The sequence below is a fragment of the Plectropomus leopardus genome, chromosome 14, assembly GCF_008729295.1.
Source record: "Plectropomus leopardus isolate mb chromosome 14, YSFRI_Pleo_2.0, whole genome shotgun sequence".
NCBI lineage: Eukaryota > Metazoa > Chordata > Actinopteri > Perciformes > Serranidae > Plectropomus > Plectropomus leopardus.
This window is the reverse complement of record NC_056476.1, coordinates 21,646,283-21,668,899: the sequence shown is the minus strand read 5'-3', so window position 1 is coordinate 21,668,899 and position 22,617 is coordinate 21,646,283. Positions and strand designations below refer to the sequence as shown.

General features: G+C 42.3%; 1 protein-coding gene across 5 annotated transcripts in view; it reads left to right on the top strand.

The window, feature by feature from the left end:
• tiam2a (TIAM Rac1 associated GEF 2a) overlaps nt 1-22,617 on the top strand; it is a 109,819-nt gene that overhangs the window by 59,736 nt on the left and 27,466 nt on the right. For all 5 annotated transcript variants that reach the window (XM_042501510.1, XM_042501511.1, XM_042501507.1 and 2 more), the window contains 9 exons: nt 4,882-5,067; nt 5,384-5,527; nt 10,709-10,765; nt 16,131-16,310; nt 17,246-17,353; nt 17,446-17,524; nt 17,661-17,750; nt 19,176-19,388; nt 22,110-22,204. In XM_042501510.1, coding sequence (XP_042357444.1) covers nt 4,882-5,067; nt 5,384-5,527; nt 10,709-10,765; nt 16,131-16,310; nt 17,246-17,353; nt 17,446-17,524; nt 17,661-17,750; nt 19,176-19,388; nt 22,110-22,204 — 1,152 coding nt within the window. The remainder of the gene's footprint in view (nt 1-4,881; nt 5,068-5,383; nt 5,528-10,708; nt 10,766-16,130; nt 16,311-17,245; nt 17,354-17,445; nt 17,525-17,660; nt 17,751-19,175; nt 19,389-22,109; nt 22,205-22,617) is intronic.

Below are 22,617 nucleotides of genomic sequence, written 5' to 3'. Positions count from 1 at the left end.
CATTTCTGTCTTTACACTGTGTCATTATTCCACGTGAGACGTGTAGCATCTACATGATGTGCCCTACTTAAATTTACTGATTTTGTGTCTGTGGTGGCAAGGCTGCGCTTTATTTTTGTCTGTGGGTGGGTGAAGTGGCCTAAATGCATCAGTCCCCAAACGCATCGCAAGGGGCCCAGGGGAGCAGCTCGCTCCCCGAGCATCAGATTGAGATTCCAGATGTTTCCTGGTAATGGGCTCTCAACATGCATTATCCTCTTCCTCCTCCTCACAGCCTGGGGGAGAATCCAAAGCACCGAGCGCTGTGCTGTAGCCTACATACAGCAGATTACTCACGGTTATAAAAAGCCTGTAATAATCTATAGCTTAGCGAAAACCCAAATACTTTTACTAGAAATTGATGTTTGTTGTGGTATGTGGGGATATCCAGCTGCCTTTTTTTTTTTTACCTGTGCCTCAGGTGGTCATTGACTTCAAGTGCCTCTTATTATGCTCTCTGCATCAGTGAGCCAAAAGGGTTCAGGTTTTGCTCTTATGTGCTGACTGCTTATACTGTAGAAAAGCTAAATAGACACTTTTTGGAAAGGCTATTATTTGGTCTTAAGTTCACCTGTTGAAACCGGGACAGACATAACTTTTCTTGTACTGAGTTCATATGCCTTTCACAGGTAATTAAGCCTTTGAACCTTGGGCAGTTCGGTTTGATTTTTTGAAAACACAAGGGAAAAAGCTATGAGCAACCTGGCAAAAAATGTCCTGCTATTTGCAGGAAATAAGCAGTTGTTTTTAAAAGAATTCTAGGGAAAATGTCGAAACAAAACTGCATTCATAATTATTATAATTGTATATTTGAAAATATGTTTAAGAATTATTTTTAATATTTTAAGCATTTCCTTTTTTTAAAAACAAAATGTCCCCTAGTTTGTGCTCATTTTCAGGTATTTATTTGTCCTTTTTTTCCCCTTTCTTCTTAAATTACTCATTGCCTTCTTCCCATATTCTTTTGAGGAAATCAAGCCAATTTGCCCAAAATTTAAAGGGTTAAAGTGCCAAGAGCGGAAATATGAATATATTATTATGAGGAACAAGCAAGATAGAAACCAGATAGCTCACTGCAGTAATCACCGATGGAGATGTCACTGCCTGCCTGCGAGACTGACTGCCTGTGTGCTTGTATCTGTTTCCAATTATCCATTATGCCACCTCAGAGTAGACAAAAAGGCAGATGGGGTTGGAGTCAATGATAGGGTCAGAGGGGTATGGGACAGGACTCTGATACAGGCACCCCGAGGCTGATGATAGATTTAAGGTTTCGCTGGGGTTGTCTGGCACCAACAGGGCACCACTTTGATGTATCCCACCCCCACCCATGTCTACTGAAATCAGTGCCAGTGGACCTCTTTTGAAGACTACATTTGCTCCCTTTCACACACTCGTGCTCACGTACACACACTGCGATCAAGTTGCATTGAATGACTAATTATGCATTAGGGCTTTTAGAGAGAGCCCGGGGCAGATGTTAAAGAGGGGGAAATAAGAAAAGATGAGAATCTGTTAAAAGAAAGGCTTATGTCTGCCGACCTTAATGGCTCTGAAATGAATGTAAATAAGTCGTGCACGCAGGCCAGATGGGTCCAAACATGCCTTTCTTTTCATGTTGCCTGATTGTCTCACATTCAAGCCTGTTAGATGCATTAAGTAATAGACTCCATGTAGACCTTCGTTAAAAAAAATTTGTTCATCATCAGTGATTCACCCCGGCATGATTCATCAAATCGAATTTTATGCACAGGACTATTTTAGAACATCCCTAAACTGAATAAAGACGTGGATACTTGACTGTTGACAAACAGATCCAGATTGTGTGTAAATCAGAAGCATTCTAGGATCTTGTGTGGTAGTTATACATAGACAGGAGTTTTTTTTTTCAAAGCAGCAACTCTCCTAAATTTGACTTTGCTTTTGAGGAAGGAGCTTATCTGATTTATTCAGTAATACCTCGCTCTCCATCTGAAGTCGTCTTCAAACCACTCAGTGGAATTAATTCACCGTTCCTTCCAGAACGCAGTGTTATGATGACCTGAGAATAGCAGGATAAAAAAATGTGCTTTGCTTACTTACCTACTATCAGAGGATTTATGTACAAGGAGTTTAGTAAAGCTGAGAATTAGACCTGGACAAGTGAAAATGTGGGGAAAAAAAATACATATTTCATTGCGTTCAATGCTCCATGCATACTATGCTAATGCTATATGTGACTACCATTATCCCAGTAAGAACATCCACCTGTAAAGAAATATTGCTGGAAAGATGGTTTTCATAAAACTGGACTGTGTCTGACATAGAAAGACAGAAATACTTTTGAAATTGGTGCTACATGACCAGGGAAAGGGCTGCTCTCATGGAGATGACTGTGGCTTTAACTTTTGCTCAAGAGCTAGAAAACCTACAACTACCAGAATGTACTACACTGCATTGGACCAATTATCGCTCCAGTTGGTAGGTGAACTAGTGCTAGTTTGGCTGTTTTGACACAAGAAAACAATATGGTGGCTGGCTGGTAACAAACAGTCCTGAATTACAATTAAACAGTGCATTAAAATATGTTTGTGAAAACATTTTAGGTGAGAAACAGGTAACAAAGTAACAAAATCTTGGTTCTTATTTGATCAGTGTTGTCTAGTTTTTCATTTTTATCTCTTCTTTTTTTCAGCCTCCATTTTCACAGTACAGGAACCAGTATGCCACCCACTTCCTGTTCACAAATGCTTGTATCACAGCCAAACAGTGCAATAAAATATATTTCTGGAGACATTTTAACTGAGAAACATGCAATACAATAGCAGAATCTTTTATAACTGATTAGCACTGCCTATTGTTACAGTCCTATAGGAGATTGATCTGCATTGGGAGAGTGAAATACAAGGATGGCTCTCTCTCTCTCTCTATCCACCTCTACTCTTTGTGTACATGGTAGCAAGCATACAAAAATTAGGAAGTACAACCTGTAGTTTGAGCAGGGAGATCTGGGCACTGAATAGATGGAGAAAAAGGTTAGCCATAGTTAATTGACACTACCCACATTGTTAAATTGTAACACTTGTTTGGGGCGTATTTCAAGTTGCTACAGATGATTTTTTAGATGAGGGTAGTTACCTTTAATCTCTCTATAGACCATAAGAATGGCTGGTAATAGCTGGAAATTACAGTAGGCCTTCATAGAAAAAGATGTTGCAACTTTGGCTGAGCTGAGGCAACTGTGACCACAAGGAAGAATTATAGGATATAACTAAGTGTTAAAACATAGCACATTTGCACAACTAGAGAGGAGTCATGAAGTTAGCATAAGCTAGCCAACATTAGTCACTAAAAGCTGCCTGATATGCCAGACCAGGTAAGGCTAAGGCTGCTTTGGAATTCAACTTTTCAAGGAAAAACGGCTCGCTTATTCTCTTTAAAGTTGCATAGTTTGCCTTGAAAGGTGTAACTTTTAGGATTTAGTGGAATCTAGTAGTGAGGCGGCAGAACTGAAACTTCTGTGTGCCAAGCATGTAGGACAACTACATAGCCCTATACAACAATGCAAATGGCCCTATCTAGAGCCAGTGTTTGGTCCATTCTGGGAAACTCATTCGGAGGTAACAAAAACATGAATAGTTATGAATATAAAGCATCAGTTTGGCCAATAGATGCTGCCAAATCCTACACACTGGACCTTTAAGAGTCCCTTGGCAAACATTCCACCAAAAGACAGAACTCCCAAAAACGTTTGTGACTTTGTATTTAATGAAATATTTCAAAATTTAATTGCACTGATTTTCCAGAGATAAATGATGAAGTTTGATAAGAGGGTCATTTGCTGTCCTTTCTTTGTGAAGGACCAATGTCTCACTCTAGAGTTTGATCATTTTTCCAATTATTTAAATAACTGATATGCCAAACCCCAAGGTCATTTTTCACTTGAAGCATGTGGATTCCTAAAAGTTGTCCTCATGGTCCCAGTCTGGAATGAGAGTAATGGCTGAATGTCATTGACTCGAGGCTTGTTAACCGAGGCCACCTGCACAGCTACGTACACGGGCGTTTTCATGGGTTTAGCACATAGCGCAGCATGGTCCCATGGTGATCTCTGTGCAAGTTCTTTGTTTATGATGTTTGAAAAGTCAGTGGTTCATAAAACACCACCCTCGTGTTCCTCCCCAGTTTGTTCTCAATTCTAAAGAATGCTGTCAATGTAAATGAGACCTAATGGGAGAACGCCATAGGGTGCGTTGTTGTAAATGAACTCACAGTACAGACGAGACCTATTAAAGTCAGTTGTTATAGAGGGTTGTTTAACGTGAGTGTTCTCATTAAAACCAGTCTCCAGCCAACAAAATAAGCACTTTCTCATAGTTTACATAGTGCAAACAGGGATAGAGGGAAAGCAACTGTAAACTGTGTATATGTGTGTGTGTGTGTGTGTGTGTGTGTGTGTGTGTGTGTGTGCAGGGTGGGGGTTTAACGGGTGGTCTGTGCAACATCACTTCTCTCTCTAGACTTACATAAAAAATGGGCATTAGGATTTACTGCGCACACTCTGACTTCTCTGCTAGATATGCAGCCCACCCCCTCTCTATATCAAACCTCCACCAATTTGTGCCCTCACCATCCACCAACATCTGCAAGCAATTGCAGCTTGATGGAAAGCACTCAGCTGACCCTGGATCTCCCTTTTTGACTCTCCTTTTCCTGCCTCCCCTCCTTTTCCTGTCTCCTAGTCCCAACCTCTACCTTCCCTCCACTCTTTTTTCTCAGCCACCACCCTGAAACGCTCACAAAATTCACATTCAGAGCCTCTACCAAACCTGCAAATTAATTATCTTCTTTTTTTCCCCTTAGATCCAGCAGTGGGAGCAGAACCTGGAGAGGTTTAACATGGATCTGTTCAGGATGCGCTGCTACCTGGCCAGTCTACAAGGTGGAGAGCTGCCCAACCCAAAGAGTCTGCTGGCGATTGCAAGCCGCCCCACCAAAACCACCCTGGGACGCCTTGGGATCTTCTCAGTCTCCTCATTCCATGCACTGGTAAGGAGAACAAGCCTTGGGAAAAGGCCGATAAATGGCTATTTAAATACACAATAATAATCAAAGGAGCAACAGTATGTCCTGTTTGGTTGCTTTTTAACTTTTCTTTTTGTACATGATACTTCAGTTTGAATTCACTTGATGTATAACAGTAACCTTGAAAATCTTTTAATCATTTGAAACTAAAAAGCATTTAGCGAACACTCTCTTTATGCATTACTGGAGGAAAAAAGACCTCATTAAGATGGCCTGATTAGATGGGATTTTTTTGTGGAGCTAAATGATTTGCAGCTCTGATAAATTTGTATCCTTTCAGATCTGTTCCAGAGATGAGGCCACACTCAGACGGCGCTCACTGTCCCTGACTCACAGACAGCGCAAGAGAGGCCTTTTCTCCTCGCTCAAAGGCCTCGACAACCTAACGAAAAGGGGCCGGGACAAGAGGCCCTCTGCATCGCAGGTACAACTAAACACATAGACGCAGGGAAAGATCTGGGCATTGTTTAAAGTTCCCATATTGTAAAAACTCACATTTCTTTTTATGCCTCTGTGCTGGCGATAGCAGAGGCATCCAAGTTTTCACAGACATGGATGTAAATTGTAAGTGCAACTTGACTGGTGCGTTGAGGCATATGACTGCGTTGCCTTTAAACAAGCTGTTAAGACTATGTAAAGTTGTGATGTCACAACTTTACTATATAAAAGTCGAAAGTGTTGCTACAGTGCCGATACAGGCAGTACCTGGCTGCAATGATGGTGCAGAGATACTGAGAGCTCAATTATGAGACTCGGAAAGACTGACCAATCAGAGCAAACTGGGCTTTTTAGGGAGGGGGGGCTCTAAGAGACAGCCGCTAAAATTGGGCATTTGAGACAGAGGGTGAATACAGGTATATTCAGGCAGACAGTGTCAGAATTTTTTATTTTTTTTTTAAACATCAAAGCATGTAAAAAAATTCTAGTAATAACTGGAAATACAAGTGTGAACCTGAAAATTAGCACAATATGCGACCTTTAAATAATACGTTACATGCACTTTTAATGCAATAAATATACTGATAATGTTGCAGCAGTGGTAGCTTTTTATGTGCTTTTTTCCAGCACTCTACAATTACCTTTTTCCATATTTTTATTGCCATTTTACACATAGAGCCAGTATAAATGAGGGTAAACCCCACAGACTGTCATGAAGTCATATATCATTGGAAAGCTTAGACTAAAATCTATCTACCAATTACATGCTCATGACACTGGTGCCAACAGAATTTGACCCTTGACCTCATAGGATGCAACAGGCCAAATTCTCACTGCCTGTGAAAGTGCTCTTTCAACTACAATTTCTGCAATGAAAGAATTTATGTTGAAGTTCTTTTGTTTGAAACGGTATTGATTATCTTTCTCAATGTTAACAGATTAAAGGATGTAGCAAGCTCCTGAGCAATCACTTAAAACAAAAAAAAAAATCATGTGGCAAAATGAAAGATTACATTAAGAAATTAAGAATTTAATTTCAATATCTTTGTGTTCTTGTCAGTGTTGAAAGCCTGACAGCAGCGCTTAGACTTTGAAATGACTAAATAATCTCCACTGAATCCCAGCGTAATGAAACTCTTCAGGTGGTCTGGATTAGCAGATTTGTAATGCAGGATCACCCAGTTCTTGTATTCATTGGGGGAATGTACACACACACATACACATAACATGAGCATGCCGAATTCATGAATGCGTGCACGTGGTTTTGACATATTCCGCGTGCAGTCTCTTGGGACGTGCTGCTGAGAAAAACGGTCTCTTGACACTTGCACCCTCAGCACAGATTGGGCATGTTGAAACAACCTGAAAGCATGTTTTCTTATTGCTTACTTGCATGCACAGCGCCTGCGCTCACATAAAAGAAAGCAAGAGATGTACAGTCATGCAGCACTTTGAGCACATTTTCCCCCGGAGGAGATTTTATTAATTAGAAGCACATAAGCTCACGTCTCTCCCAAGCGTAAACCTCCCATCAACATAAACACAGAGGGGCATTCCTTTCCCAGGTGCAGAGGGGGGAGTCTAAATCCTCTCAGTAATTAGACTCATGCAAGCTGGTTATTTATTGATACAGAAATTCACCACTCTGCACCCTGAAGGTTCGGCCCCAGAGAGTACTCCTCTCTTGGTGGTCTATTTTGGGAATTGCCACAGGAAATGCTCATTTGCACGTCTTTTATAGACCTCCGTTCATTAGTTGAAAGTACAGGAAGAGAGAGAAGTATGGTTTTGGCAATATACCTTTATTTTCTTTAATGCTGTGAAGTCAATATGATGTGTTATTGTTTTAGAGCAAGCCAATCATGTTCTCCAGTAGGTGAGCCCCGTCTCTTGACTGCTTACAAAATGTTCCCTGTCCTTTTTCGCTTGCTCTTATCTCACCCACCCGTCCCACCACCTGCTCTGTTATATTTATGTACATTTGCACACGTCTGTCAATGGCTAGGTATGTGTGTGTGTGTGTGTGTGCGTGCTTGCGTGCGTGTGTTATTATTTTCCTGGGGAACTCCAGCCGGTCCAGCTTAATGAGGCCCGGTTGCATTTTGCAGTGCAGAAGGCCGAGGTGGCGCTGCAACACACACATGAATTATTGAAAGCAATATGTGGTAGATGGCATTCTCCACTCTCTCCTCAGCCCCGCAGACACTAGCAGATGGTTGGTGTAAAGACGCTAAATATTAAACAGCCTCCCTTTATTTTTTTTCCCCAGGTCCACCTTTTCTTACAAGCGTGTTTAAGTGCTTTTTGGGTGTTTTTTTCTTTACATAAAGGGTAAGCCTTCACAGTGCTGGGTTTTCCTGGACATCTGCAGTTTTTTTTTTGTTTGTTTTGTTTTGTAAGAGCGTAAGAACATTGGTAGTGCTACTGTGGGTTCCAATACCAATACTACCATACTATTTAGCTTGGCAGAAAAAGATAAAGTATGTCCCAATACATAGCATGTCAGACGCAGTACGGCAAAGATACCAGGATGTTCTTTTACATCCGGTTGGATTTTGCAGTATCCATGCCAAAATGCTTTTCTGGCTATTCTTACTCACAAATCTCGATACATCTTGGCAGCTGGGTGACAGATGATTGACAGCTGGCAGAAGCTGCAACGATGGTTGACAGCCCATTAAAGTGACTGACCAGTCCGATGGTTATAATATGAAAATGAATTGTTAAAGTGCAGAAAATAATCATAGAGATTATCAACAACAACAAAAAAGTAAATAATAATAATACAAATAAAAATGTATCTGTAAGCTGATTTAATGAATATAAAATGTTAGAATCCACAATGTATGCAGTTATAACTTACAAGTTAAACATTGTAAAATAACAACAACAGAGCTGTTGATACTCGGCATTTTGTATTATCTTTATTGGTAAGGGCTATATGAGCAAGAGGGTCAAAGTTCAGGGCACAGTGTTATGAAAAAATAGTATGTTCTGATTGTGTGCATATTGCATGTAACAGTACATACTATGTATGGGCGGCTGCAGTACCTACTAAAAGTAAAAAGGAAAAGTGTACAGTTTGGAAAGCACCCTTAGTTTTCTGTTGCCTGTTTTAAATGACATCATCAGCTCTTTGGCTGTTCTCGTGCACTGACGAGACACGTGTTTCCTGGAGAAGGATTTGGACAGCGAGGCCGTCTCAAGAGCCAAACTTTCCTCCATCCACTTAATCTGTTGTTACCTTCACAGGTTGTCTGACTGCACTTTCTCAGAGATTTTCAAGAGATTTTCTTTCGGTGCTTTCCTCCCTTTTACTCTAAATTTATCCCTCTTCTTCCAACTCATCGTTTTTGCCTCTATGTCTCTCCTGCTTATTTAATCTCTTAAACCAAGAGTTTCATCTCACTCTCTCCCCCAATTTCTCTGGGCATTTGTCTTTCCGTTTCTTCCCCTCAGTCTCTTCCCTCTCTCCCAAACCTCCTGTTTCTCAGAGCATAAACATCAGAGCGTTAGCCGGCGGTCTTTCTCCCGCAGTTTCCATACTGACTCATCTGTGTTGACTAAGCCTGAATCCCATTTACCACTGCGACGCCGCGCTCGACAACCTTGCCCCAAAGTCTCTCACTCCTCCCTCCCTTCCCATCTCCTTCCCCTCTCGTTTTCTCATCTCTCATCCGTCTTAGCAGAGCTATGTATACAGTGAGGAGCTGGCCGGCAGTCGGCTGTGGGAAGTAGGCCAGAAAGGTCCGAGGATTTGTGGGAGAGTTAGTAAAGCTTTCTAAAATTAGTCAGTTTACGGCGAAGCAGCACTGTTTACAGCCACTTTATAAATGTACTGTTAGGGAGGGAGAGTTACTATACTCAGAGGTCACATGAGGGTTTTCACTACCATAACAGGAGCTATAGAGGTTTTTCTGATTGTAAAGGAAACTTCTCTGGATTGTTTTGGAGTAAAGTAATCCTGATCCTTTGGAAAAAGGATAGCGCCTGCAAATCTCTTCCGCACACCCATTCTTAAAGGGATAGTTACGATTTTTTGAAGCAGGGTTGTATGGGGCATACGTAGACAGTATATTACATACAGTAGTGTTGAACACAGGAGCTGCTGGTCTACTGCTGCTTCCCTGTCGAAACAGGCAGTCTGACGGAAAGTCAAAGCAGTAAGAAAACTCAATAAAGTGTGCACTTAAACTGATATGGATTTTTAAAATTGACTTCTTTTCTTTTGGGTTTTAAGTGGCTAAAACATGTTTTGCTGCTGGCCCCCCATCCACAGCAATACATTATTTAGCTTTCGTTTCAGACTGCTGCCTGTTTCTCCATACTGGGGCTTATATCTACTGTATGTCATATACTGACAATAGATAAGTACCTGAGCAACCCATTTCAAAAAATCTGAACTGTCCCTTTAAGTGTGCACAGAATCATCTCAGTTAATTCCAAAGCAAAATAAAAGCACCTTTGAGTTTTTGTCTGAGCCATTTTGCCCCATTTCTGTCACTCGCTACGTCACCTATCATGCTTCCCATGCCCGATGACAGAGTATCACAGCAAAATCTGATAACTGCACCCTGTTTTAGCAAGGGCAGGACTTCCACCCTCACATAACGGATGGCTGTGTGTCACTGCTTTATTATAGAGATGTTAAAGCCCTCTGAGGCTGCAGAGTCACCTCCAGCACCGGGCTTAGCCTGACACAACATGCCTTCCAATCACAAGCCAGAGGAGAGGATCTAAAGAAGAGAGGCTGAGGAAGATGGAATGGATCAAGAACGGAGACATTTCTACACTGAGGGGTGGATGTGTAGGATGTGGATGTGGAGAAGGAGGGGGAAGTGCTCGTCCCTCTCTCATCTGTAACTGGGCTGTTCCCCCTTTCATCTCTCTGCTACACAGAAACCACTCAGTGTCCGTACATACCCCCCCCCCTCCACTCACACACAGCGTATTTCCACCATTTGCACCTTCAAAGGCCACAGACCCCGTTTGGAAGCCAGTATCAAAGCGCTGCACTCGCCACACGTAGTTTTTAATTAACTAAATAATAGCACCGTGTGTGTCTAATATTGTGTTGCCGAAGTGGCTGGGCACTTAATCGCTTATGAGTCAAACAGTGTGGTGCCCCTCTGTCTGTACTTCTAACTGTCTGTCTCTTGGTTTTCAGATCTTTGAGAGCGACGCTGGAGGTCAAACGCATGCCCTACCCCCCAGGAGCACCGAGGTGAGTCAGAGTAACTTTGTCCTATTTGGTTTGTGGATCTTTGATTTATCTTTTAAAAATTCCTCTGCCATCTGTCACATCCATCCTGCGGTACCATTTTATGAGCTGAATTATCAGTTCCAGCGTGAAGTCACCGTGGCAGAGACATGTCCGCCTTTACTTTGACCTCTGCTGTCTTTCATGGCTTTGATAGTGAGCTGTGTAAAGATATTTTTACACATAGGGTGTGTGTGAGGGGATCAGAAAGTGTGTGTGGCTGTGTGTATTACTTATACGGGATCAAAGCAGAGATTCCTTTCATGTTGATCTGCAGGTGTCTGAAAGAGAAATCGAAAGCATATCTGACAGGAGACTTTTACGCCGTGTTAAACTCTGCTGTGGACAGGCGTCAAATTCACGGCATAATTGAGTTAATGGAGAGTGTTGAGTTGATATGTTGACCAGAAGTGCTGGAAAGTGTGGGTGTACGGGTTTATGGTAAAAGTGTTTGAATGATGGGCGAGTGTCTATTCTGGCCATCTGAGCAGCCGGGCATGAAGCTGCAGCATTCGCAGGTTATTGGGTGGTTACATGCCTAGATTAAGCAAGTGTGAAATAATGATTGAGGTTTCAGCTCCAGCCCATGGATGTATTACAAAGATCTGGATACAGCCATGGAGGTGAGGCCCTGTTCATTCCCATGAGAGCTGTTCAGTAGCGCATGAAGCAAACAACACTCTTATTTCCGTGATACGAGAGTACCTGAAGCCTCAGCATCACCAGGCCCACAAAGCATGCGCGCTACAGACTTACGGCGGTGGACTGTGCACGCACGGTTAACTTTCGCTGGTGGAGTGGCTGACTGCGATTTTAGCACTTTGCTAGCTTGAATAGTGATCAAATAATTTAATTTTTTGGCTCTTTCGGTCTTTGCAAATTTTATCAAACTAAATGGATCAAATCTTGATAGTGAAAGGAGTCATTTTGCGGGGGCTTTGACGCTCACAGATAACTTAAAATAGAGCTGTTTGGCAGATGAGCCAATGTCCTGTGAAAAGAAAGCAAGCGAATGTGGATTCTTTCACAAATATCCATAAGCGGAAGCATTTTCATGAATATCTTTTCCTGATTGTCCTGTCAATTTAAATCTTATCAAAGCCTTTCAGGACGAACAGATGAAGTCTGGTACTGACAGATGAGGATAATGGACGCTTTTAGACAGAGCAGGACGGGCGTTGAAGATTGCTGTTCCACAGGATGCTATGATTCATAATGTGGTGAATGTGGCGAGTGTTGAAACTTCCCCCATTAAGGACCTAGAAATGGACTCGGAACAGGAAGTGGTGTGAGGAAACAATAATGGCCTTCATTGGGTCGGGGCTTTAATGTTTCTTAAAACCCCTCCCCTTTGGTTGTATGTTTTGGTCTTTCCAAGATCTGGATGTGGAAAACAGCTCGTCAGTAGAATCTGTTCGATTTAGTGGGGATTAAGTCTCTTCAGGGTGGGAAGTAGGGAAAAGCAGAGAGTGAGATAGGATGGCATAGCCGTATTGATTTTTGCAGACACAAACAGGACTTCATCTCTGTCTTGATGACTTTGCTCCTGTTGTCTCAAATCCCTAGAATTACTATAATAAGCAATCATCTCGCACTAATCCTTTGAAGTGAAGTCAAGTGAAGGGTGTTATCTATGTGTGTGCCTGTTGCCCAAGCATCGTCGTAGCCGCATCGCTGATGAGCTCTCTCGTATAGTGTCTGACAATTTGTGATAGTTTCGAATGCACTTGCTGTCCCTTCTACACGATTTTAACTAGCCAGCTATACTTTAACAGGCTGATGGTGTGCTGATGACGCTGCAGCTGTAGGTCGTGACTGCTGCATAAAGCTAAGAGAGATAAACATCTATATGGAACCTGTCAGTAACATTGAGGCTATATTGGCCTCCATAGAGCTTCACACTGAATGACATTTGCTCTTCAAATCCTCCATCCACCCACTCCTTAACTCAGCAGCGGAGTTAATAAATGTGTTTTGACTGCAAGAAAAATTGATATCACTTCCTTACTTAAACAGTAAACTTTACTCCAGTGTGTAGGATTTAGGTGTATATATGGGCAGAAATGGAGGATTATGTAGTAACAATGTTTTCTTAAAACAATCAACTGAAAATATAAATGGTGGTGTATCATTACCTTAAAATGAGCCCTGTATGTCTACATAGGGAGTGAGTCCTTATCCACAGAGATCACCATGTTGCACAGCCACGTTTTTACAGTAGCCCAGAATAGACAAACTGAACACTGGGTCCAGATAGGGCCATTAGGTTTCAGATTGGCCATGGTTGTTAGCAGCCACTCTGCAATGAGCTGAACAGCGTTGGAAAAAAACATTGATTTGGAACTTTAAACTGCTTTGTTTTTTTTTTTTTACTGGTTGAAATCACTGTATCTTTTTGTTTTGGAGAGGAGGAGACCAATATGGGTAATTCAGCTCCTGTTAAAACCTCCCAAACATCTGGATCTTAAGTTATCGGAGAAATAGGTGAGCTCATCACACATAAGCAGGTGCTGTGCTAGTGGCCTGTCTGAGATTAGCCAAACAGCTTTGAAGAAGAAGAAGAAGAAGAAGAAGAAGCTGAAACAGTGTTCTTACTGGTTTTAATCACCTGATAGGTTTGTTTTGGAGAGCAAGAGACCCCCTGCGGATATTTCAGCTCTGGGTAAAACATCTTATAAACATGCGGATCTTTAAGTTTTTAGAGAAAGGGATGAGCTCATCACACATTAGCAGATGTTGGGCCAGCGGCCGATCTGAGACGAGCCATACAGCAGAGAAACAATGATTTGTAAAGTGAAATGTGTTTTGGAGAGGAGGAGACGAATGTAGATCATTTGACCCCTGGTAAAAATCTCCTGAACATGTGGATCCTAAGTTACTAAAGAAAAAAGATGAGCACATGAGAAGTTATCAGAGAAAAGGGGTCTGTGACAGCTGCCTAATTTATAATTTGGCTCCCAATAAAGATCTAATGAACAATGAATGCTGAAGGAATCCTAACCGGGAGCTCATTCTAGGCACATTGGATAAGATTCAGCTGCTTGCACTCTGCAATCCTCACTGCTTAATGCCACAAAATCCTACACACTGCTCCTTTTATGCAACATTCTCACACTCACTTATGAGAAATTCACATAATTGAAATGCATACAAATGTCTCCTTCTGTTGAGCAGGGTTATGGAAATATGGTTAAAGGATAAGATTTAGGATCTTTGCTTTCATGTTCCTTTCCTTTTTTCATGAGAAGAGTGTTCTCTCTCTCTCTCGTTTAGAATTTTTATTAGCTGGTGATCACGATCCCACGTCTCTGGTCTGTGACATACTGATCCCGCTCCACGTGTCACCACCTCTCGCCACACTCCACTACCCATGAATACACACCTCTGCCTTAACTAGAGTTACTGGCAGCAGTGTTAGCCAGTAGGGATGGTCATTATTGTCACTTTGTGGGTGTCGGGGAAAATGTGTCACATCAGTGGAAAGAGGAATCTTGGGTGGAGCTTTGAGGAAATGAAGAGTAATGCCCTTTAAATAGATATAATGCAGGAAAATTGACTAAAATTGTCTTCTGTTTCTTCTTCATGGTCACTCCATCTTTTTAAAGCAGGACTCTAACATTTGTGTTACCCGCCCAGTTACTGAGTGGAACAGAAAGGGTGTATAAGAGCAGTGGCCACTAAACTGTCCGTTACTCCACGTTCCATCTTTAGAAGCTGCGGGGTGGAGGACGGCCTGCTCGGAAATAATTTCCACACTTGAGGGGAAAGACTGAAGTATTGAATTATTTGGCTGAATGCAAACATAAATACAGCACACACACTCACCACACAGAGCACTTGTTGAAGTCCAACGCGTGCCTGGACCGTACTCTTGGCAGCCGCTGATGGAACCAGGCAACCGTCGTCGCCGTTACAACCCTCTGCGACCATGAATGAGTGTACAGTGTTAGTCAGCCGCTGGTCGGGTCAACGTAGGAGACCAAATCTTAGTTTTCCGGTCACGCCATGTCGCTGGGACACAAACAGGGCGGTTATGCAACCAGTTGCCATGACGGCTTGTTTTTTTTTATCCTCCATTTGTAAGCATGACCTCACATCCCTAATACGCAGGCAGAGGTGGGTGAAGTGGCACCTTGTTGTTCCTCCATCCCGACAGGTTAGGGAACATTTTGGTAATAACATTGGTGGCCTTTATTTTGGCACTGAAGCAGACTAGTCATGGGGACATTTAGATGACAAATTAGGCAAATGTTTGTTTGTGTGCCTATGTTTATTTGAGCTACAGTGAGAACTGAGTGCATTTGTGTGTGGAGTGAAGTGATGCATTGAATTGGACGCCTTTAAGGCTTTTTGTCTGGCAGGAAAAAAAAGGTCTTTTTCCTCGTGAGGTGATGCATCAACAGACAGACACACGAACACACACACACACACACACACACACACACACACACACACACACACACATAAACATACAAAAACACAAACATATTTTATGATCCCATAATGTCTTTAAAACATCACTATACACCCAGACCTATTCACTTATGCAATTATCCCTCTCGGTTCCGTGTCTTAGTTTAACCGAGAGCTCATATTGTCAGAAGTGCTGAGTCGCCGGCTTCTTCAACCCTAAAGTTTCAGTACATTTGGTGTGATTGAGCCTTTCCTCCAGATCTGGGGCCTTGATAATTGCGGTGTTAGGCTGCAGTGTGGCGTCTCCCACAGCCCCTCAATGCAGCAGCGGCGCTTTTCCCTCCAGAGACACAGAGTCGCAACCAAAACCCCCAAATGGCTGCCTGTGAAGCTGAGCAGTAGGCTAAACTAACCCCCCCCCCCTTTGCGTTAATACCCAGCTCAAACCTCCACCAACAAATAATTACCCACAAATGGCTGATCTGAAAGTTTGACTGATTTTAAAGTAAATCGTCGCGATACATCACTTGAGTCAAAATGACTCTTGTGGCTTTTCAAACCAAATAAATGTGCAGATATCATCTGGACGTCTAGACCTGCCAGGCGACCCTTGCCAATCTGCTTGTGTACACGGCCATTATGATGACTATTATGTGGAGCAACTGCCGTCTATGTTGTCAAATGAATTTCTGAAAGGCTAATTGTATGACATCTTTGCTCCGCTGCTTGATCCACAGCCAAGCATTTAGACTAATGGAACTGTATCGATTTGTGTGCTGTTACTCAAAGTCTGCCGCTCTCTCTCTCTCTCACCCCTCCTTCCCCTTCTCTGTTTACTCCGTCCTTCATTTTTATCTAATGCTGCTCTTCCTTTTCATCTTCCCTCACCCTCCTTCCTTCTTGCCCTCTCCTACAGAGGCTGGACATGCTGGCCAATATCTACTCTATGTCGCCCCCCGAGGGCGGTGTGTGGGACAGCATCAGTAGTGCCACAGACGCTGTGCTGACGTGTGTCTACATGCCAGACGGCCTGACAGTCCAAGTTCCTGTCAGAAGGGACCAGACAGCCGCCGACCTTCTCTCTGCAGCCTGCAAGGTTGGGTTGGAGAGAAATGATGACATGCCACTGCAATGAGAGGACAATAATCCTGACAAAACAAACAAAAAGCTGGGATGTCATTTGGATTTAGTTGTCTAGTAGACTTAAATTTATTTTTCATAATCCTGCTGTTCATACTTAACCCTTTAACCCCCTTTAACGAACATTTAAACCTTTAAAACCTTAGAAAATTGGGTTGATGTCTTTTGAATACACAGGGAAACAAATGCAATGTGCATCTTTGCAAGAAAAGTCTCATAAATTTCAAAAACAATGACAAAACAACCTCAAAATTAGATTATTATAAATGTTATTGTAAAATATGACAAAAAACTAACAAAAAATGTCCAGAAAATTATATTTATAAATCTTCTATATTTGAAATAATGTTACAGTTTAAGTTCATTTTCATTTTTGTTTTTTGGGGGGGTAATTTTCCTTTAACTTTTCACTAATTTCTTGCTAATTGTTTCTGGTCGTTTCTTTTTTAATTGCTCACCTTCTTGTCATGCTTTTGAAACAACTGAAGCCAATTTGTGAATTCACATGGAAATACAAAGGTAATTTAAGTTACACATTTTCAGCTATGTCAGGTGTGGTCTTGTTAATGGAAACATTCTTTTGTTGGAGCATCTGTAGCAGCAGAGTTGGTTATTTTAATCTCTCATGGGCTTGAAATAACACACCTATTCATTCACTGTCTCACTTCACACAGTCACCTCACAATGAATGCACATGGATGGACCAACACACACCTCATTCTCTGGGGCAAAGCTTTTTTGTTTACCGCAAATTACTCATCACAAAGTGTAAAGTCGGTGAATAATTTACGCCACAGCCACGCAGCAGCTGTCTAAGTGTTGGTGCATGAAACATGTCGCATGATTTTGTGCATACAGGCCACTGAACATTACGGACTCTTGTGTAAACAGGTGAAACAGCTGGACCCGGGCCTGCACTGCCTCCGACTGCACAGGCGAGCACAGGGGCAGGGTGTGGAGGTTCGATACATGGCTCTTGGAGAGCTCCTCCGCGATGTGGTGAGGAGGGAAAACCTGCAAAATCACACATAGATACACAGTGCTCTTCATTATCTGCTCTTTGTTTAATGTGTATTGATATCACCCTGCAGGTCAATGATCAGCTGGAGGTGGTCCAAGCTAATGTGTTTATGTTGCACATGAGCAGGCCGAGCGGCACTGGAGACTTTGGTGAGTCGGCTACATGAGTGGACGGATTTAGTTGTGTCTGTAATTTTATGTGCACGCAACGATCCTCTATGTCATCCTTCTGTCAGTCTTTGTCTGTCTCCATTTGTCTTCATGTTTGTTTTCTTCCACCCACCAGGTTTTGCAGTAACAGGACACATTGACAGCCAGAAAAACAGCAGGATTTTTGTCAGTGAAGTCCTTCCTGATGACATGGCATTCAACGAAGGTGACTGCTTGCTTAAGAATGACAAAAATTATTGTAAAAAGTTATCACGCATTGTTCTGTGTGGCTTTACCACAGTGTTTCCCTGCATGCATTTAGCAGTATTGCTGCTATATCTAATTCTCCTCATACAAAATTACATCACTATCTCAGCTTAGAGGAAGAAGAAGATATGTTCTATAAATCCCCAAAGGGGAAGTCAATATTTTCATACACACAGGCTAGAAATACACACACATGCACAAACAGAAGCTATATACATGCACTGATCGAAGAGAAGTGATAGTGAAGTGACTGCCCATCGACAGGCGCCCCAAGCACTGGTGGGTGGGGGCGGGGTATTAGGTGACTTGCTCAGAGGCACCTCAGCAATGCCAAGAAGGTGACCTGGCACCTCTCCAGCTACCAGTCCACACTCCAGTCTTGGTCCATACAGGGATTTGAACCGCCAACACTCAAATTCTCCAGTCAAGTCCCTCTGGACTGAGCTACTGCTGCCACAGCAGCTAGACTTACGGAGAGGCAGAGATTATAAATCAAAAACCCCAGATAAGGGTGCTCTGATTGATCGGCCACCAAATGTTTTCAGCTGATACTTGTTTTAAATAGTCCGAAGGCCGATCAGGTGACGCAAAATACGCAAGGAGATATCTCTACACAAAATACCTTCAGTTCTGCAGTAGAAGTCTGACAAACAAATGAAACAATTCTGACAACCTGAAGGTAACACTGACCATCGCTGTTACATTCATGGTTTACTTCGAACCTGGTGTCCAGCTCACCTGCCTGTCCTGAGTGCAGACACACCGTCTCTCTCTGTCCTTGCTCACACACACACACACACACACACACAAAAACACACACACAAAACCCACTGAACACTTCTGAACACTTCAGAGGCTGCAATACACTCCACTGTTTTCTGGCAGCGTTTACATTTAGATTTGTTTTGACTTTGCATCTTTATGTACATCAGCTCTTTCACATCTGCATTTCTTCAGAATTTGAGTCGTTTTGTCTCTGTAACTGGAAAGGAAGGGTTGATGAGAGGGGACCAGGAACTGTTGAAACATTTTTTTGGTTTTGATGTCATCGCTCATATTTTATGTAGGTAACTTATATATGTCTTCTACTTCTTAACAGTCATTTGTTGTTTTTACAAGCAGTTTTAGAGTCACAATAATGAATAAAACACAAGTGTGAAATCTTTCATCTGCCCTAACGTGCATACATGATTTTAATAGCATATGAGGAGCATTTATTAAACATAATTTAGCATGTACAACTGTGTACAAATATGTATCTAAAGCCATTTGTTTGAAATATCTTACTGTGGCACAAAATAAAAGTCACACACTTTATCACCATTGCTGGTGAAAATCGGAGGTGAAACACTGCCAGCTTTTTCTAAAACACACTTGTTCCTAGGACTGCGTCCAGGCGATGAGATCCTGGTGCTGAACGGCCGGAGTGTGTCGGGCCTGGATCTGGCTTTGATCCAGACACTGTTTGCTGAACAAACTCTGCACTTGACTCTAAGGCGGGATGGACCCGTGCCGCTAACCTCCAGCCACCGGACCCTTCCTCTCCAACACAACCAGGAAGTTCGCAGCAAGCACCAGCGAGCCATGTCCTCCTCAGGTGCTTAAACCCACATTAAATCACACACAAATCCTCTTAACCAGCTAAACACGTGTAGATGCACTCATTAGTGAGGATGTGTTTGTACAGAATGGCTATAGATTTTTACCTAATGGAAACACTTAACAGCACAATTGAAAGTGAATTTGATCTTGATACTCTTTAGTTAGACAGATGGTGAGAGAGAAAAAGAAAGAGAGAAACTGGAGCTTCTGTGAAATGCTTGGCACACCCTTCAGGGAAGTGCTCTCAGTTCTGTGTACACATGAGCCATCGGTTTAACAATTTTCTCTGCAAGCGAGTTGTGTCATTCTTCCTGTGAACAGCCACCGCTCAGAGTTCAAGCCCAGTCTAGCCGTCCAGTTTTGTTTTGTGTTGCTGGCATGCATTGCGTCTCTTTGTGTGGTTGGTTTTTAAATTAGTTACATCCAGGTAGATTTGTCTTTGTGATGTCTTTTCACTCTGTTCTCTGTTTCTCAGTGGTCAGTTTCTCACATTAGCAGTATTTGTTCAGAAAGTATGTAGTCTTGTCACCTAAACCACAACACAGTCAGCATGTTTCCGCTCCAGTTCACATCTCAGTCCGATCTCTACTTCCTCATAAGAGACTCTCTAAACTGTCAAAAGTCAGAAGAAGAAAAGCAGTAGAAAAGAACTCCAGATGAAGTTTCACAGCTCTGTGCATCCTGAGGGAGAGGAAAATCCAGAAGGGGCTTTTGACCGCAGAGGGCTCATTATCGCTGTGAATGTATAGTATCCTGTCAGCTTGGTTTAATCTCACTGCACTGCGGAGGTGTCAGAATTGAACACTAAGGTCGTCTATGTTGCCGGACAAACACAGCTGATACTTAGATACGTCTTGTTTGTGCAAGCCTCCCTCTAAAAGGTAAGAGAAACCCAGCTCTACCGAAGAAAATGATCTGTGGTATCAATTAGTTTAAGTACATTGGTACATTTCTACAGTTGGTTCAGTTAATATGGTCTCAGATTAGATTATGGTCTCAATTATGACCTCAATTTGAAAATACAGTTACAGAATTTTGTTTTGGTGTTATCAGGCAAGATCCAAAACAGCAGGCCATTTTTTTCCTTTTAAATTTGTCTGTGTCCCTTTGTACCATTCTGTGTCCCCTCTCAGAAGATGGAAGTTTTTGCAAGTTTGTGAATGCAGAGCAGACAGAGCTTTCCATGAGTTATTTTTTTCCTCTACAGGAGTTTGTGACTTGCAGGGCAGATAACTGATCTGTCGATCTGTTCAGAGCTGATCAGATCAATGGATGAGAGGAGCAGCTGCTGCAAGTGAATGCAAACTTTTAGACGCAGTGACAATGAATGGCAAAGTTTCACTGTGCTCTGTGCTCCGAGAGTGCGGTGAAATGAAAAACAGAAAGTCAGTATTTCAACAGCACTCCTAATGATCAATCCAGCTCCAAAAATAGAAAATCAATATATGTCAGATGTGTTAATCGTGGCCCACAGCCACCAATAAAAGATTGTGTGGGGGACCCAGTAATGAAAGTGTACAGGTTCTAAAAAGAGCAGAGAGACAAGTTTTGTTTTCACAACAATTCAGATTTGTTGATGGTTATTTTTAGAGTTTATGAGAAATTTAGAGTGAACAGAGACTCTGTAAATTGGGTAAAAGTGAATACCATGACTTGCAGACTAGCCAAAGTTTACCTTTATAATTATTTTCTTGTTGATTGGCATTCACAAAAACAGTCAAAACAAAGAATCGGTTTCAGACAAAGGACAAAAATCAGGCGTCATCCTTAATGATTGTAATTCATTAGCGTTTCCTCCACTGCAGCCGTAATTGAACACAAAGGGATTAATGACTTGAGGGCCTCATTACAGAGAGTGGTGTGATCAAAGTGCCTGCAGTTTTCCTCGCCGTCTCTAGAGGGCATGTGATCCCAGGCAGGCTGATAAGGAGGCAGGGAGGTAAAAAGCCCACAGTGGGGAATTAACACTTGTCTGACACACATTACACAAATGATTTCATGATGGCATTCCTTAAAGGAAACTGTCATGTGGATTAATTCAGACTGAGGCAAATGTACAAGACAAGAGAAGAAATCCAGATAACTAGATATCTTTTGTAACTCTGTGCCATCACAAAGACATTCGGTTGACAGTGAATGGCATCTCAAAAAGGAGAAGTTTAGCTCCACGGGAGGTCCAGAAGTTTTCTTTTGTTTCCCGCTGGCATGTTGGCCCGCCTCCCGGGCTATAATCAGGAATAAAGTCTTTTTCATGTGCCAACTGCTAGAGAGTTTGTCCTCAGGACCTTGGATTTAAAGACAAGTAGCCAAAAATCTGGTTTTCACAACACGCAGTTAATCTTATGATGTCATTCTGTTCGGACGGTTTATATGCAAATATACATTTTATTAGAGAACTTTATCTTCAAAACACTTCTAAGGCAAGCGATAACAGAGTCTTTAGTTAGGACTGCCAACTTTGTCTTTTTCGAGATGACTGAATGCTGTTGCCATTTTTAGACTGGAGATATATTTAAGTTCAGTGCGACTGGCAGGCGCCCATGATGGTTTGAGACTATAACTAGGCAGCATTGTTTGTGTATTGTGGTTAGTAGAAAGATGTGCTTCAGTGAAAACCGCTGTGGCACAGATGCAGTGATGGGTGGTATCAGCATAAAACACTGTCACACACACACATGGAGTGACGCCTAATGTTAAAAATGTCCTCTCTCTCCAGATGTGTGCACTGCAGATGATGGTGCCAAGTCCCTGTGTGTAGGACTGGAGAACGGTCACTCCCACTACGCACACAGGCCTGTTCAGCACAGCAAGGTAGGAGGGGCACGAGAGTGTGTGCGCGTGCCAGAAAGAAAGTGTTTTCGTAAGTTTGTTTGTGTGAGTAAAAGTGTGTACATTGTCGAATGTATGCGTGTGTGTTGAGCCCACTCACAATGGCAGCTGTGGGGCTGTCAGAAACCAGACTGGCACCAATTCTTAGCATTACCATAATTAGGATACTCCATCATAGCCACCGGTATAAACACAGCTTATTACTGTCATGCAGACGGGATGCAGACTGAGAGAAAGGGCTGTGTCACACTCCCACTGCCTTCTGCACACAAACACATGAATGCCTGGGGGCAAAACCAAATCTCTCAGAAGAAACAGTTGTCTAATATACTTCTGTCATCGTCACCTTCACTCAGACATATCTGTCATCATAACAAGAGCTACAGTAGTTTCTT